This window comes from Vanessa cardui, chromosome 17, assembly GCF_905220365.1.
Source record: "Vanessa cardui chromosome 17, ilVanCard2.1, whole genome shotgun sequence".
NCBI classification, from domain to species: Eukaryota; Metazoa; Arthropoda; class Insecta; order Lepidoptera; family Nymphalidae; genus Vanessa; species Vanessa cardui.
In genome coordinates this window covers 9,520,393-9,538,724 of record NC_061139.1, presented here as the reverse complement: position 1 = coordinate 9,538,724, position 18,332 = coordinate 9,520,393, and the positions used below count along the sequence as shown (strand labels likewise).

Below are 18,332 nucleotides of genomic sequence, written 5' to 3'. Positions count from 1 at the left end.
ATATGACAACATTTTTGAGAACTTTGCTATAGTATAATGAAAATTAACTATTTACAATATTGTATTCTATATTAATTTTTAAAGAACTCTTGCAAAAGCTATAAATCCTTTAACTTCATTCGTATACACGATGGAAATGATTAATATATTATTGATTTATATAATTTGGTGAAAAAAATATGTTATTTAATTTCGAAACATATACTCTAAACAAATCTAACAATCGAATATTGAATTTTTAAACGTTTAAGCGTTCAATTGTTGTAAATTAATCATTTCTGAACTATAACAGCGGTTGACAGTCGATGATCAACAAACCTTTAGAGGGTGAATACATTTTGATACTCCATTTACGAACACAATACTCATTGAAATATGTTATAAAGTAGAAAAATAATACTGTAGTATAAATAAAAAATATATCATGCCGCATACAAGTACCATCTCATAAAATAATACATACTGTAAAATACCATATCTTGCTGTTAAATAAACTCAAGATTTGACTCAATTGAACAGTTGTAGAGGCTGTTAACCGCTGTTACGTGCCATATTCATTTCTATTGTTATAATAACAACAATTTTGTATTAGAGAGCAGTAAAGATGAGGATGTTAGTTATGTTTACTTTGACATAAAAAAAGTTTACTCAACTTTTCATATTCAATTACAAATTTTACATAGATAGAATGTCCTTCCAGTAATGTATGGTATATATTTTATATTCAAAATGAATGCCTATACCCTAACAGCCCCATCTAAACTTACCTATTCCAACTCATAAAATAATCGGCACATAGAAAATAGAAATATAGCATTTTCAAACTTAAACTCAAATTTGTGACAAAACTGAGTATTATAGATCTCGTGTACAATTTAACAAAATAAATTTAATATATCCACATTAAAATCTTTATGCAATACATAAAAATATGAATAAAGATTTAATAAGTATTACATTATTGATCATGCAAATATAATACCAATTCTATTCATGTAAATATATGTATTTATATATCAGCCGATCTAATACAAAGTTCTATATATCAAATTCTAATTTATTGTGACAAAGGATGGTTTTAGCGAAGATTATTTAATATATTATTAATATTGATCATGTTTATAAGCGTTCCAAGAGTTAAAAAAAAATGCGTCCACTACTATTAACAAGAATACATGTTATTTATAATACATAGTAACCAATTACAATCTATTATAGATATATTCAGAGACTTTGCACTTTGTTTTTATATGAAGCATATTGGTGAGAAGCTTATATGAGGTTACTTCATTTGGCAGATAAAATACAATATCACTACATATCACAAAGCATATATACGACCAGCGCAATAAACATAAAGCCTTATATGTTTATCGGAAGATTATGTTAAGTTAATATGAGTCGGGATCGTTTTCACTGCTGGGGTAACATGTGCGACCACGCGGATTCGTACTTGGAGTGCGCCGCGCTGCAGGCTGACTTCGACGCCTCCACTACGCTGAGCGGGAACGGTTCGTTCTGAAAAATATTTATAATATTAGTTACCTACCATATTTATAAATGTTTATATAATCTTAGCCGAGATGGCCGAGTGGTTAGAACGCGTGCAACTTAACCGATGGTTGTGGGTTCAAATCCAGGCAAGAACTGAATATTCATGTGCTTAATTTGTGTTTATAATTCATCTCGTGCTCGGCGGTGAAGGAAAACATCGTGAGGAAACTTGCTTGTGTCTAATTTCATAGAAATTCTGACACATGTGTATTCCACCAACGATTGGAACAGCGTGGTGGAATATGTTGCAAGCCTTTTCCTCAAGGGAAGCCTTAGACCAGTCGTGGAAAATTTACAGCTTGTTGTTAATGTGTCAAGATGTATAACACAAAATGGATGAATGGATAAAATAGAAAATGGCAATCTTTATGCAACATTTGATATATATAGCTCCGCTGGGCCGCAGTAGTGCCAACATAACGACAGTGCGGGTGGTTACCGTGAGGCGGTCGTGCGCGGTCTCGAGCGCGTGGATGAACCGCTCGAGCTCGGCGCCGCTGGGCAGCAGTAGTGCCAACATAACGACAGTGCGGGTGGTTACCGTGAGGCGGTCGTGCGCGGTCTCGAGCGCGTGGATGAACCGCTCGAGCTCGGCGCCGCTGGGCAGCAGTAGTGCCAACATAACGACAGTGCGGGTGGTTACCGTGAGGCGGTCGTGCGCGGTCTCGAGCGCGTGGATGAACCGCTCGAGCTCGGCGCCGCTGGGCAGCAGTAGTGCCAACATAACGACAGTGCGGGTGGTTACCGTGAGGCGGTCGTGCGCGGTCTCGAGCGCGTGGATGAACCGCTCGAGCTCGGCGCCGCTGGGCAGCAGTAGTGCCAACATAACGACAGTGCGGGTGGTTACCGTGAGGCGGTCGTGCGCGGTCTCGAGCGCGTGGATGAACCGCTCGAGCTCGGCGCCGCTGGGCAGCAGTAGTGCCAACATAACGACAGTGCGGGTGGTTACCGTGAGGCGGTCGTGCGCGGTCTCGAGCGCGTGGATGAACCGCTCGAGCTCGGCGCCGCTGGGCAGCAGTAGTGCCAACATAACGACAGTGCGGGTGGTTACCGTGAGGCGGTCGTGCGCGGTCTCGAGCGCGTGGATGAACCGCTCGAGCTCGGCGCCGCTGGGCAGCAGTAGTGCCAACATAACGACAGTGCGGGTGGTTACCGTGAGGCGGTCGTGCGCGGTCTCGAGCGCGTGGATGAACCGCTCGAGCTCGGCGCCGCTGGGCAGCAGTAGTGCCAACATAACGACAGTGCGGGTGGTTACCGTGAGGCGGTCGTGCGCGGTCTCGAGCGCGTGGATGAACCGCTCGAGCTCGGCGCCGCTGGGCAGCAGTAGTGCCAACATAACGACAGTGCGGGTGGTTACCGTGAGGCGGTCGTGCGCGGTCTCGAGCGCGTGGATGAACCGCTCGAGCTCGGCGCCGCTGGGCCGCAGTAGTGCCAACATAACGACAGTGCGGGTGGTTACCGTGAGGCGGTCGTGCGCGGTCTCGAGCGCGTGGATGAACCGCTCGAGCTCGGCGCCGCTGGGCAGCAGTAGTGCCAACATAACGACAGTGCGGGTGGTTACCGTGAGGCGGTCGTGCGCGGTCTCGAGCGCGTGGATGAACCGCTCGAGCTCGGCGCCGCTGGGCAGCACCAGCGCCAGCCCCGCGCCGCGCTCGCGCGCCTCGCACACGCTCCACTCCTGCGCACGCACACGTTAACGCCTCAATCACTCAGCGATGTATATAATATTTCAAGTCTATATATATATTGTGATTTATATTCTTATTAAATTATTCAAATCAAATCAAAATAAACCTTATTCAAGTAGGCTTTTACGAGCACTTATGAATCGTCATTTTACAATTAAGTGAAGCTACCACCGGTTCGGAAAGTAGATTCTACCGAGAAGAACCGGCAAGAAACTCAGTAGTTACTCTTATTAAAATTTAAAAAATACAAAGTCTTGTTAGTTAAATACAATTATTTAAATTAATATATCCTGCTTGGAAGATAACAGGTATTAACTCCACGCTTATTTATCATCTATAAAATCTTGTATCGAATAATATGCTTTTAATACCAATGTATTTTTTTACAAACGATTTGAATTAACTAAACGGCAAAGTTAAAAATGTCTATTATTCTATACTCACTAAGCAGCACCAATTCTCGTCCGTGTCCGGTATTTTAAAAGCGGTCAAATTCTTGATGGAGCCGCACGCCAAAATTTCGACATCAGTTGTCATCTCTTCGATATATTCTGAAATATAAAAATTTAAAAAATATACTTTAGAATTTAAATATAGGGCACGTTATATACTGTGACTTGTATTTCATTAATAATACAGAATTCTGAAGTTTCAAAAGTTATAAGCACGGCGAAGTTCTCATGTAACTAATGAAAATTATGTCTCTCTCTCTCTCTCTCTTTCTCTCGTGTGTAAAAGTAGATGAACCTATCTATGCATCTGAACTCTTCGAAACTAACACATATTGATGAAATTTCAAGAGCTTAATTCGGTGTCCGGTTCAATACCATACTGAATTAAATTCGTTGCACTGCGTTCACACACGATTACACCATCGGATGGGGTGTCCGCTTCAGGTGCGTGGAGGGTGTTCTGACCTTTGAGCAGCGCGTCGGAGCCCCGCTGGCGGAGGTAGGCGGCGGCGCCGGCCACGAAGGCGGCGTCGAGCGTGTCGCGCACGCTGAGCACCTCGAGCGGCGTGACGAGCAGCGTGCACGCGGGCGGCGGGCCGGCGCAAGGGCTTGTCTTCTTCGCGCCGTCTTTCTCCTCCAGCGCCTGACGACACTCGACACATGTTAGGGGTTGTCCATTAATCACGTGATCTTTTTTTAGCATTTTTTAACCCCCCCCTCCCCCATTGGTGATACGTAGTGAGGTTTAAGACCACCCTAGTGCCCTCCCCCTTCTCAACATCACGTGTATTTTTAGTACCTACAACGAATCTTAAAATTTTCTGAATATTATCTTAATTTAAATACAGGTATAAACTATAATCCTATTTTATTTCTGAAATTAAGCACCATATTTGTTTAAAAATCACGCATTAGACGAAAAAATAAATACACGAGATATCTTACTACACCCCCCCCCTCCCCCTTGTGTTATTTTCGTGATTTTTATCAAACCCCTCCCCCCCCCCCCTTTCAAGCCTCACGTGATTAATGGACAACCCCTTACTGATACTGCTAACTTATGTAGCTCTAAGTTATCGAGCGAGATGGGTTTAAAAATATTTTGTAATGATCTAGATGTCCAGACGACTAACAGAGTTCGTATTCCATCCATGTTAAATATAATGTATAGTAATGTATTTAGTTATGTTAATGTAATAAAGTCAAACATGACTATATTATAACTAGCGAACAAACTGGATGACTCATATGTATATAATTTATTCATATTATGTAATGATGCAAACTTAACTTCTAATATAAATATTACGTAATATTTAATTTACTAATAAATAAAATTGTTACTAAAAATGAATATGATTTAATAATAGGGGGTATATCACTTGCCTAACAATTTCTTAAGATTTAACTAAAGTGAGCTGAGATGGCCCAGTGGTTAAAACGCGTGCATCTTAACCGATGATTGCGGGTTCAAACCCAGGCAAGCACCACTATATATATGTGCTTAATTTGTGTTTATAATTCATCTCGCGCTCGGTGGTGAAGGAAAACATCGTGAGGAAATCTGCATGCGTCTAATTTCATCGAAATTCTTCCACATGTGCATTCCACCAACCCGCATTGGAACAGCGTGGTGAAATATGTTCCAAACCCTCTCCTTAACGGAAGAGGAGGCCTTATCTCAGCAGTGGGAAATTTACAGGCTGTTACTTTACTTTACTTTAACTAATGTGAGCTACGTTAAAGAATCTCGTTCCAAATAAAAAAAATTGAAAGGTATATTTTTTCATATACGTAGTTAGGTTCTCGAATTACGCGATGCAAACCAAAATGAGGTAGGTCGTGAGAAATTCTTTTTTTTTTTAAGATAATTTACTTGAGCAGCGTGTAGTAGGAGAGACTGCAGCCAGGAGGAAGCGGTGGGATCGTCGGGGGCAGCCAGCAGGAGTCTACTGGAGTCGCTCATCGCTATCTCGAAACAGTGCGGCCGGCGGGACGGGTCCACGTGGCGCCGCACGCCCACTACGGTGCGGAGCGCGATGTTGTTCGGTAGCGGAGTACCGTCGGGCGAGTGTGGACCCCAGTGCAGAACGCCCGCTCTATAATAGCAACACATATCATTTAGTTACAATAGATATCTATTATTTTATATAATTCATGTTTAATAATATTCGTGGGCGTATAAATATATACTAAAATTGGTACAACAAAATAACATTTTTTGTAATATGTAAAAAAAAACTATCGACCCGCCTCGGCGTCGCACGGATGCAATTAGTTAAAAAAGTTAATATGTTATGAATATAATTTATGCATAATTATCGAGGATAATACAGCTTTATATGAGTATTAAAACATTTGGATCATTAGTACCGAATATTATACGTAATATATGTATATTGCATCTTTATAATATTAGTAAAGATAAACTCCTATAACTATCTTGAATCCGTACAAAATAATAAAATCTAAACTATAATATTTTTTGAGGAGCAAACAATTATATTCTACACTTAATAACAATTAACATACATCACGATATAGAGATGGCAATATATTTACCCAAATTGAAATACAAATATATTACAAGCAGTTAAAATAATGTTATAACTCATAACTCTATAACAAGACACATTATCTTGATAATTCAACTAATTTGCCTTTCACTATAACCGCTCGTTAGCTCGCTTTATGCTAGGGTACACATTCTAAAAAGAAAAGTTATATTTTACTATAACGTTTCTAAAGAAAGTGTGTTAATGTAGTTTTGAACTTAAACAGTCCATAGAATTAAATTTTGACGAATCGCGTTTAAAACTTGTGATATTTTATTTTTATATTTATATTTAGTGATTGCCCTTGAACTTAAGGGGTAGATCATAGACCATGGCCATTGGTCAGAATTGCTATTCTATATACAATTATACATATATCAGATTTGGGCCACAATAGGAATGCATGTAGCGGAGATGAGAATGTTGAGAGGAATGTGTGATGTTACGCGAATGGTAGGAAATTTGCAAGTGGCATCAGTAAAGGAGAAGTTAAATGTGGAAGATAGCTATCACTAGTATCAAAAAAATCAAAATAAAAATAAACTTTATTCAAGTAGGCTTTTATAAGCACTTTTGGATCGTCATTTTACAATTAAGTGAAGCTAGCACCGGTTCGGAAAGTAGATTCTACCGAGAAGAACCGGCAAGAAACACAGTAGTTACTCTTTTTTAACATTTAAAAAATACAACGTCATGTTAATTAAATACAATTATTTCAATTAATGTATCCTGCTTGGAAGTCAACAGGTATTAACTCCACGCTTTTTTATCATCTATAAAATCTTGTATCGAATAATATGCTTTTTCTACCAATGTATTTTTTACAAACGATATGAATTTACTAAACGGCAAAGTTAAAAATGTCTGCGGAATTTTAATATAGAAACGGATACCTTGCCCCAAGAAGGATTTATTGACTTTGCGGAGTCGGAAACTTGGCGTTATAAGCTTATCCTTACTCCTAGTGCACATACAATGATTATCACTGATTTTATCAAAGTGATCAATGTTACTGTGAATATAAATAATATTGTTGTAAATATATTGCGACGCAACAGTGAGTATTCCCACTTTGTTAAAAACATCCCGAAGAGAGTCTCTAGCTCCAAGATTATAAATAAACCGGATGGCTCTCTTTTGTAAAATAAAGATAGATTCAATATCTGCAGCGTTACCCCAAAGTAATATGATGATGACATAATACTGTGAAAATAACCAAAATAAACTAAACGAGCGGTATCAATATCAGTTAGTTGTCTAACTTTTCTAACCGCGTATGTTGCCGAGCTGAGTCTCCCTGTTAGGGATGAAAAATGAGAAGTCCACTGAAGTCTGGAATCCAATTCTATTCCTAAAAACACCGTAGTATCAGCTACTTCAAGACGGTCACCATTTAAATATATATTATAATTTTGATTGCTAACATTTGGTAGGGTAAAAACTACACATTTTGTTTTTTGAGCATTCAAAACTAAATTATTTACTGTAAACCAATTGTGTACCTGTGATAATGCATCGTTCACATCGTCATAGTCATTTTTTTTCCTGTCAACCTTAAAAATCAGCGAAGTATCGTCAGCAAACAACACTATATCACAAATACCCTTAACATAGAAAGGAAGATCATTTATATATACTAGGAATAGAAAGGGACCCAAAATTGAACCTTGTGGAACTCCCATTTTTAACGTAGATCCAGAAGACTTTATTCCATTAATGAAAACTTGCTGAATTCTTTGACTTAAATATGAAGCGATGAGATCAAGAGCTTTACCTTTAACACCGTAATATTTGAGCTTATAAAGAAGCGTTTCGTGTTCTACACAATCGAATGCTTTAGATAAATCACAAAATACTCCAATAGCGTTCTGTGATTTCTCCCAAGCATCGTAAATATGTTTGAGAAGCGCAATCCCCGCATCAGTTGTCGAGCGACCTCTTCTAAAACCGAATTGCTCACCATGAAAAATAGCATTTGTACCGAAATGGACGAGAAGTTGATTTAAAATACTTTTTTCGAAAATTTTACTTAAGGATGGGAGTATTGAAATAGGCCTGTAATTAAAGGGATCGCTTCTGTTTCCAGTTTTAGAAAGTGGTAAAACTTTACTACATTTTAACAAGTTAGGAAATGAACCCGTGTCCAAACTCTTGTTTAAAATTACTGCTATATACGAAGCAATATCGTATATGATGTTATTAAAAAAATTTACCGAAATGCCCCATATGTCGTTAGTTTTTTTAATATTTACAGTTTTAAATACTTTTATGACATCTATTGCAGAAACCGTTTCAAATGAAAAATCAATAACGCATTTAGAAACACTATTATTTAATAACCTAGCTGCATTTGATGTAGATGATTTTAATGTAATTTAATTTAGTATGGGCATGTTATGCGGAGGAATGAATACCAGTTCTGAGAAAGGTCTTGAGCATGGACGTGGATGGATATAGAGGCAAGGGACGCCTAAAGAATCGTTTCTTTGGATGGATTGGGTGAATGACGATATGGCTGGAACTAATGTAATATAATTATGATGACGTCAGAAAGAGAATCATGGAAGAAAAAGACATGCTGCGCCACCTCAAATAAAATTGGGATAAGGGCAGGAGGAAGGTGATGATTTAGGTTTAGTGATTAATCTTTACTAATATTATAAATGCGAAGGCAACTCTGTCTGAAAACCGCAGAACCGAATTTGATTTTTTTGTATGGTAGAAACTGAATCCCAAGTAAAGATGTTACATTTTTATACTTAACACCTGACGATCAACCATTAAAACGTGCGAAAGGCCGCGACACCGACTATGTAGTTTAATATGAAAGTGTTAACACACATTTTCTACGTAACATTGTACTTAATATATAATTGATAATGTTTATATTTCTAGTGTATTTCAGGCCTCTATACGTAACATCCTATTGATGTGAAGTTATTTATATGTCCATATCATATGTTTGTTTATTTATGTTAAAAAGTATTTAATTAAAATTTGGACCAATTACAGGTACAAAGATTACGCAATTACCTTGTAATCGGTCAATTCATAATTCTTTAGTGTTTTGGTGTTTTATTTTTCTTTTCTTTTTGTATTCATATACATATTATGTAACAAATATGTGCAATTTAGGTGTCTTAATTAATAGAGCAATGTCGCTTTGTAGGCGGGCGTTAATAACTGCACCACAGTTTTATACTATCGCAGTTATTATCGCTCACATCTTGTTTTTGTTCAAAATGATGCCTAAATAAATGAATTATTATTATTATTATAATGTACTAAACTCACCTGAGCAAGAAGTAGCACGGTTCAAAACGTCTGCTTTTCTCAGTCTTGCACATCAGGTACCCTTCGAGCGGCGGCGCGAAAGCACCCGGGGCTTCGATGAGTCTATCCTCAGCGTCTCCGGAACACGCTCGACCGTAGTAGAGGATCGGTGGAACCTGAAATGTTACATTATTAGTACTTTGCAAATGGAAAAATATTTTTTCTCCAATGGCCTAATCTTCTCAATTATGCTACTACGAAATCATTTAATTTAGAGTCTGTTTTTGATGCAATTGTAGAAACTAGAAGACAATACTTTAAGCCAGCCAAACAATAGCGTGTTGTCTATGGCATGGCAAAGATTTATAATCCGTCGAAAATAGAATAAGAAGAAAGAATACAATTCTAGGAATTTAAAAATAGAAGACATCACCTACCCTCTTTTCATGCCTCTGCCTTGTTATTGCTAAGGCGAGGTGGTCGCAGCTGAGCGGCAACATGGCTGGCGGACGTTGTATGCGAAGCGGGGACGTTCGAGCGCTCCATTCCAATGAAGAAGCAAGTCTCGCGCCGAGAGATGCTTCTCCAGTCACGACAGAGCAGGCAATGTTACCCGCTATGTCGATTATTTGGATGTATTGCGCTTCAGGACCGACCTTTGAAGAGTTAATGCAAATAATTAATTTCATATAAAGCGTAATGCTTCGTTCGCTTATTAATCGAAAAAATATATATACTATCGTTTCGGAAATATATCATCTTTTCAAGAATTGTCGTTTACAATCATTCATGTATAACTGCTTATCACTTAATTCCCAAGGTGTGTCTCCACCAAAAAAATCTATATTGAATCTACTTTGATTTTTATCAGCATATTATCGAAATCCTTCATGTTTTACGAAAACACTTAACGGTGTCGAGTATATATTACGAGAATTGAGAGAAAAGATTTTTCATTTTAAATTGATAAAAACTTTATTATTATAGGACATATAGGTTATAGGACATTAGACTAAAGAAGTAACTTAAATACATAAGGCAAATCGATAGATCATCTTATGTTTCACTTAAGACCAGGAGTGTCATTTATGTAAAGGAGGAAGAAAAGTGGACCAAGAACTGATCCTTACATAATCTTACTGATATTTCTTTGATGCACACAATCAATAGACTTAAGTAAGTCAAAAGATATTCCACAAACTTCCATGCTTTCAAACATTTTCAAAGATCCTAGTGATCTGGTTTAATTTCTAATCACATTTTTTATATTGTTAACTATCATCTTTTATATTGTTCAGTTTCATTTTTTATATTGTTCAATCAGTTGACAATATTTGAGTGTCAGAAAAAAGTTTTTTTTAAAATCGGTTTAACATTCCGGTCTGTAAAGGTTTTCTGTCAGAAGGAACTCGAAACTCATAGCAGAACACGAGCGTGAAAAGTCAAAGTGTGTTATTATGCGCCATTGCCTATATTAAATGTTATATTTATAAATTGGATACACTTATTTAAGTGGCGTATCACGTGTAAATCAATTGTTAACAATGCACGAGATACGAAATGAAAACTAATAGAATGGCACTTCTGAAAAAAATGTTTTTTTTCTGGTATCTCTTCGAGTTTTGCAATTCATTATATTGCATACCATTTCTATCAGGGGTATTTGATGTGTTTGAGATTTATTACATAAAAGGCTTTAAATTTCCTCATACAAGAACTTTGCCATGATATCACTTTTCAATTTCTCTATTCGTCTTTCATTGTTCAATTGTTAATAATTAATTTCCATCGAATAATTAGATGCATTGGTATACCGGTCGAGTCAGAAACAGGAGTACGGTGTTTTTCATGATAAATGTAGATGACCAAAATGGTAAGTGGTGAACATCGCCCTTAGACATGGCGCTGTAAGAAATATTAACCATTCCTTACATTCCAAATGCGCCACCATCCACGAGAGTTAAGATATTATACACGGATACAAGGCACAATGGATACGAAACACAACAATACTATAGTAATACGGTTTGGCAGAAGAATATCTGACGCTTTCGTAAATATGAAACGACCCGAAATGTTTTAAAAGTCTTCAAATAAATATATCATATTTGGTACACATAATATTTAGAGTAAAAGTACTTAAAAGATCAAACAAATTAAGACATTTGTTACAAAGTTGACAATTGCGTTTGTTTCTCACGATACTTGGTCGTAAATGCCTACAACATGCGATCGTTGCGTGCAATGTCAAGAAGAGTTTGTCCCGTTTATAATATATGGGTGAGTGAGTCACTATAAAAAACTTGAACGTTTAATCTACATGCAAATTTATTACATGCATTATTAATATTATGTCGTAACATGATTGCAACATTTACTAGCGATTGGTTATAACTTAAGAAGCGTATATAGGCGAGCTGTTTGTGCTAAAGTCAAAGCAGAGGACTCTTGGAATACATCCAAGCCGGTGTTGAGATAATTCAAAGACGCAGTTCATTGGAATCGATGCTGAATTGACAGAAATAACTTTTCTTGTTTAATTTTCCTTGTACGTATTATTAGCAACAATATATATACATTTGAAACTACACTACAAATACTGAAACTGTATGGTGTTAACGACATTAATTGGTTGGCTTTTCTGTGCTCAAGATTTCTTCAGAGTATTTATGTCAATTATTTTCTCATATTTTTAACATGTATGCCGTATTTTTTAATTCAATTTATTTGGCGTGAATTTAAAACGCCGATATTGATCATGTCATTACAACACAAACTTCATGATACGACAAAAACATCGTAAATAGGAAATATTGTCTGTCAAGTTGGACAGACAGTCTAGACACTTAGAATAGAAAAACTTCTCTTGTTAATAAAACTGCTACATGTACCGTAGTAGTAGTGTAGTATTGGTTTCTTATTCTATTAACAGCAATTGATTATGATTGACCTTATTTTAATGGAACGCATTCGGTTTATTTTTTTGTTCATTTCAAAACGTCGTAATATATACAGCCTGTTACGTATATTCCCGAACATATACTCATGTTACTCCGGCATCCAAAACCTCTTTGGTGGGTACAAATAAAAATGTTTTTTTTTTTTTAAGTCTATAACCGTTACGCACGACTCAGGTCAAGCTATGCGGTCGAGGTCTATAAAATACGTAAAAAAATATAAATGACAATTGTACTAGATGCATATTAGTTACTAATTGTCTTGGCGTGGCCGTTGAAAACAGCTAAAATTTTCTAACGTTACACAACACGCTGAACAGTAGATATACTCGTGCATATGTTATTTTTGTGTGAAGAATTAAGTACTACGTAAAAAAAACTCACGTTCTTCTCGGTTAAATCATGATTCGAACCGACGAAGTTTTATCATTTAATTGAATCTCTTTAAGTGCCAAAAAAGAGAAATATTCCTTGAATAAATTTAATTTTGATTTTAATAATAAATTAAACACAGCAGAAGATTCAAGTTAAATTGATCTGCGGTAGATTATAGTACCTAATCATATTGCTGTATTCCGGTTGAAAGGGTGACTAAGCCAGTATAATTACAAGCAAAAGGGGACATAACTTACTTGCTATGGACACATATACATGTGTGTAGTGGCCTAAAAAATTGCATAAGACAAAAGATAATATGTTATAAGAGATTGTATAATTTGAATTTTTTTATTCGTGATAATAAAAACTTACATTTTACAAACGAATCTAACAAAGTATATTCGTTTCGCGTATATGTAACTAATCAAATCAGTATATAAAGAAATCTTGGAAGTAATAATGAAAGAAAAAAATAAATTGGATTTTAACCTAGTTCCAAATTTTGTCGTATCGATTTAATATTTCAAAAGTACACGTCATTCTGAAGACAGTATATTAATTTTACATTATTTAGGTGATTATGATGATGCCTGGAGGTGAATATTGGAATTCTTTAATGACTGTCAGTAAACCCTATGATAAAGCCTGAAGGTTTTTAAATTTCCCACTGCTGGGCTAAGGCCACCTCTTGTCACGGTAGCATGCGTAAGCGATCCCGTGGCGTCCGCCGAAAGACGGAGAGGGTACCGCTGGTTTTTTAGTGGGTAAACCCGGTGTACTTGGGCGTACTCGGCGTTCAGGGCTCCGGGGAGAACTAGGTTTGAACCACAAATTATCGGTTAAGATGCACGCGTTCTAACCACTGGGCCATCTCAGCTCAGGTAAGGTAAGGTGGAATAATTTTTGAACTTATTAACTAACTAATCGGACCAACCAAGTCCGGCTAGTATTGTGTGTCAGATTTTGTGACTCAATTGAAATCAGTTCAACTGAACGAATTAATTTTTTTTACAACATGACGATATAATCTATTACATACATACTTGAATATATTTATTTTTCTGCATGAAACAATATAAACAATCAAGTTGATAGCATGTTATTCAGGTAGTTGAGACAATCTTTTTTTTTTAATTGTATAAGCGTTTATAAGTCCAACGACCGATCGATAGTGTATCTTCATGACTTTTATACGCGATAAATAATAATTACTTTCGAGGTCAAATACATATACATTAAGAATTATAGACATTTGGTAAAAATAATTAAATATGCCACCAGCCCCCTGCGGTGATCGGTGATCGCACCCAACTAACTGGGTGGCATTAAAATACATTGTACGACAATATATTTAAACGTTCATTCATTCGTTCGTTCTTAAATAATTCTAAAAAAGAAAATACATATTCTTCTGCATGATGAAAACAAAACACATTGTTTAGTTTCATGACACATTTACAAACTGCCTAAAAACTTCTTTTATATACTGCGGTACGCTAAGGTATTTTTTATTAAAGTTAAAAGCATTTGGAGATTAAGAGATATTCCTCTCGACAGTAGGTGTCATAATCTATCTCCCAATAATTATTATATGATAAAAAGTTTGGTTTAAATATTATCGTCAAAGAGAATACAGATAAGTTTTAACAGTATTTTACACATAATATATAAATTATATTGCGGCTTTCTGAAATATGCCGTCAAAGCATCCTTAGTTTTTTTGGACACAGCGTGCGGTCTACAAAGCATGGTCTGAAGAAACAAATCGTCCTTGGCAAAATGGATGGCAGACGTGCCCAGGTTAGGACGCCTACAAGGTGGTCTGAATCCATTAAGAAGGCGGCAGGCGGGAGCATATACCGTGCCGTCCACTTCGCATACGACCGCACCGAATGGAAACGAAACATACATGTATGTGGTCACGATCCTCAGCAGTGAGGGAACGATCAAAAAGAATATAATTATAAATATATTTTTAATGTGGTAATATTTATTCATATGTCTTATGTAATATCCGTATCTTAGTCTGAAGGTCTTTTTGTTACGTATATATAATAAAAAAAGATTTTCTGCATAGATCTCTTCGATCGTAAACATATATTGAGTATTATAAGTTTGGTTCATACCGCTATAGCATCGAGCTCGTTGTGGGGCAATCGGCACAGTATGTCATATTCTGTGCCTCCGGGTTTAACGCTGGCTACATAGAGCGCGTAATCCGTTATGAATACTAGGAGAGGGGTCCACGAGCCGTCCTCCATGTTGTATGGTGATTGTACTTTCATCATCTTCAACAAAACGGAAATATTACTTAATATATTATAATAAAAATACATAAATTATGCAAATAAGTATCATTTTTCTTGTTTGCAGTAAATTTATTGTAGTTATTGTTCACAGCAGTTAATTTAAGAAAACAGTATTTTTTGGTATTTTCCTTTGAGATCAGCTGTGACCGAGAGAAGCTTTTACGTAACGCTGTTAAAAAAATAATAGTATCGGAAACTATAACTATATGGAAAATTATCTCTTATGTTTAATCTAAGGCTAAAAACCAACAAACATTTTATAATTTCATAAACAATATAGTTCGCAAGGTCATTTTAGTAACAGTTTCATTAACGAGCATTACAAAACTATTCTTACCCGGTTCAATGTTTCATTGGGATAGGAAAATATTTGCAGTCGCAATTTCTCATTGCATTCAATAGCGACGTTGTCTTCGAAACTGTCAAAGTACGATGGCTCTTCGGCTGTGAGAAGTCTCACCGACAGTCTTTTGTTTTCGATGACTTCCTTGTCGATGAGCCGGGACATCCTCGACGAGGAAACGCGAAACGTTTCCGACACATCTTTAAACGGATATATGATGCTCGGAAATTCCTTCTCCATTCTCATTTTAATTTGAAAGAATTTATTGTTCTTCACCTTCAGTTCAAGGTCTTTCTTCTGACACACATTTCTGAGGTATCGGTTCAGTAGCGCCGATTTGTTCGATTGCATCTTTTGATTAGAGGGACTGTCAAAGAATTCGTCATTGAAATCATCAGCGCCCTTCAAGGTCGAGTTATCGGTGTTGGAGCAATTATCGCTAATTACTTGCTGCGTTTCGTCACTCTTTTGCACCGTTGATGCGGACTTGCGGCTGTATCTGTTAACGTTTTGCTTTTTCGGCGACGACAAGTGCTTGGAGATACCGTTCTTTGCCTCCGTTTCCTCTTGTACGTTCTTGTTGAACTGGCGTTTCGGTGTCGATGTCCTGCTCGAATTATCTGCCTCGGATTTCGAATTGAGGTCGAGTTTACTTGAACTTTGTACCATCTCACTGACCGGTGTGGACTCAGGGATTGGTACGAATGTTTCCTTTGGAGCTTCAAAGGCTGTTTGGAATGTATCATGGACGTAACTATAGGAAACACCTTTATGTTCATAAACTGTACTTTCACAGTTAACGACATATTTACTGAGTGGTGGAAACACACCCCCTTTGTTTGACAGCTTATTGTCCAGTTGATTTTTCATGTTTAATGTCAACTTATGCCGAGGGGATCCCTCATTGGGCGTTCGGTCTCCTGTCACGGTATTTTTCGATCCTGATATGAACTCTTTTGGCTTTTCTGCTTCCAAGGGTTGAGAGTTAAGATTAATTTCAACAAAATCGTCTTCATCATCAATTTGAAATCCAGAGTCTAAGCTTTTCGATAGCTTTTTATTTTGATTCACGTCACACGGTAGTGCTTCTACCACATTATTTAATTCAAAACTAGTCTCTGGCAATCCTTTTTCAGGTGCAAAATTAAAATTGAAATTTTTATAAAAGTTCTTTAATGAATCTATGATGTTATTCGCATCGAGGAGGCTTAACACTTTGTTATTATGTTTTCTTTCTTCTACAACATTTGTTGTTATGTACCTCTTCTTCTTTAAGACAGATTTGACTGTGGTTGGGCTTTGAGTGACTTCTAATGGTTTATTATTACGATCGTGTGACTGATCAATGTCAGCTTCAGAGAAATATGTTTTTCTAATGAATGCCACATGCCCACCATTTTCGAAACCATCACATGAGTAAGATTTCTGTGTCTTGTCTGTTTTCTTGTGAACGGGTGATGTTTCAGTTTTATTTGAGTGGGAAGACGATGAATCACTGGATGAAGATTCTGAGTCACAGCTAAAATTGGAATCTGAACTGTTTGAATCACATGCATATAATTTACCATGAGGTTTTGCCTCATTATTATTAACTCTGTCTTTATTTTCTCTTTCGAAGGTTTGGCAATATTCAAATATTCCACTTTTATCATGTTTTGAGTCACCGTAGGTCAGTATATCAGACATTGTCTGCTGAGCTACATCTGCTGCATATTTTGGTGATCTATCCCCAGAAGCACACCATGAGAATCTATCATTAGTTGCATTTTTCTGTCTGAATTTATCACAATATGCACTGTCAGGTCCATAAGATATAAAACCTCTTTCAATGTGAATGTTATCTGTTCTTGTATTATTTAAAATATCTTCATGAAAAGACACTCTTTTCTTCTGTGAGCTTGGCCCACTTTGAGACTTTTTTCTACATCTCCTTCTATACACAATATCTTCTGATAATGATTTTTTTGGCTCAGATGTCCTCAAGGCAGACTTTTTTACTTCTTCGATGCAAACTTTCTCGCTCTCTAAAGCTTTTAAAACAACATCTGGTAAATTTTCGTACACTGGTTTTTTACTTGTTTCAACTAAAAGTTCTGGGACAATATCATCGGGAGCACCTATGTTTTGATTATCTATATCACTACGGGTCATGATACTACTGTTAGTGCTCTTGATCATTTCTTGGGAACCTGATGGTGCAGCGTCATAAATACTGTCACAGGTCAGTTCCTCAGCTCCGATGAGACTGTGAGACATAAGAGCCTGACTTGTAGCCTCAGAAGCTTCGCTGTCCAAACATAAAACACCAGAATCACCGGGCGTATCAGCCAGGCTGCTGGTTGTGCTAGATATGAGATGAGAGTTGCCCTGTAAACATAACTCGGTCGGTTTCCCGGCGTTATCGCCTGCGTTCTCCATTTTTGTGCACTGGAATGTATCTTCACTGCCTCTTAATGCTGTTGCAACAACAGTGTCGTCAGTTTTATGACGACGTTTGATTTTATCGATCTCCTTGGTTTTTATTTCTGTAGCCTTGTCGAACGACATCACAAAATCCGTTATACTTGCTTAGTAGTTGATAATTATATTTCCTCAAGGATATATTATTCGTATTTCATTTATCATGTTCATATTTTACCATTTTTATTAATGATTCACACTAAAATACGGCAAATAACAAGGCGAACACAAAGCAGCCATTTGTAACTTTTTGACGTATTTTTTGTGACGTTCGGAAACTAACAATAAAAATTTACTGAGTAAAAAGACAAATTCATTAAATGTATTTTTCTATTATTTCTCATTAAGACAATGCATTTCAAA

General features: G+C 36.9%; 1 protein-coding gene across 1 annotated transcript; it reads right to left on the bottom strand.

Annotated features, from left to right (window-relative positions):
- Positions 1 to 1,143: 1,143 nt before the first annotated feature.
- On the bottom strand, positions 1,144 to 18,216 carry LOC124536856. The gene is made up of 9 exons (XM_047113497.1): positions 15,504 to 18,216; positions 14,984 to 15,145; positions 9,960 to 10,178; positions 9,544 to 9,698; positions 5,571 to 5,793; positions 4,160 to 4,337; positions 3,687 to 3,793; positions 1,994 to 3,232; positions 1,144 to 1,518 (listed from the first exon to the last, which is right to left on the bottom strand). The coding sequence occupies exons 1-9, from the start codon at positions 18,054 to 18,056 to the stop codon at positions 1,414 to 1,416; spliced, it is 4,941 nt and encodes a 1,646-aa protein (XP_046969453.1). The 5' UTR covers positions 18,057 to 18,216; the 3' UTR covers positions 1,144 to 1,413.
- Between the last annotated feature and the right edge of the window lie 116 nt (positions 18,217 to 18,332).

Excerpts from the sequence above, each read along its gene's own strand:
- LOC124536856 (XM_047113497.1), bottom strand. The coding sequence starts at position 18,056 with ATGTCGTTCGACAAGGCTACAGAAATAAAAACCAAGGAGATCGATAAA. Across the intron at positions 3,233-3,686 it reads ACGAGAATTGGTGCTGCTTA|GAGTGGAGCGTGTGCGAGGC; the intron begins GTGAGTATAGAA and ends GTGCGTGCGCAG. Across the intron at positions 1,519-1,993 it reads CCGCGCACGACCGCCTCACG|AACGAACCGTTCCCGCTCAG; the intron begins GTAACCACCCGC and ends AATATTTTTCAG.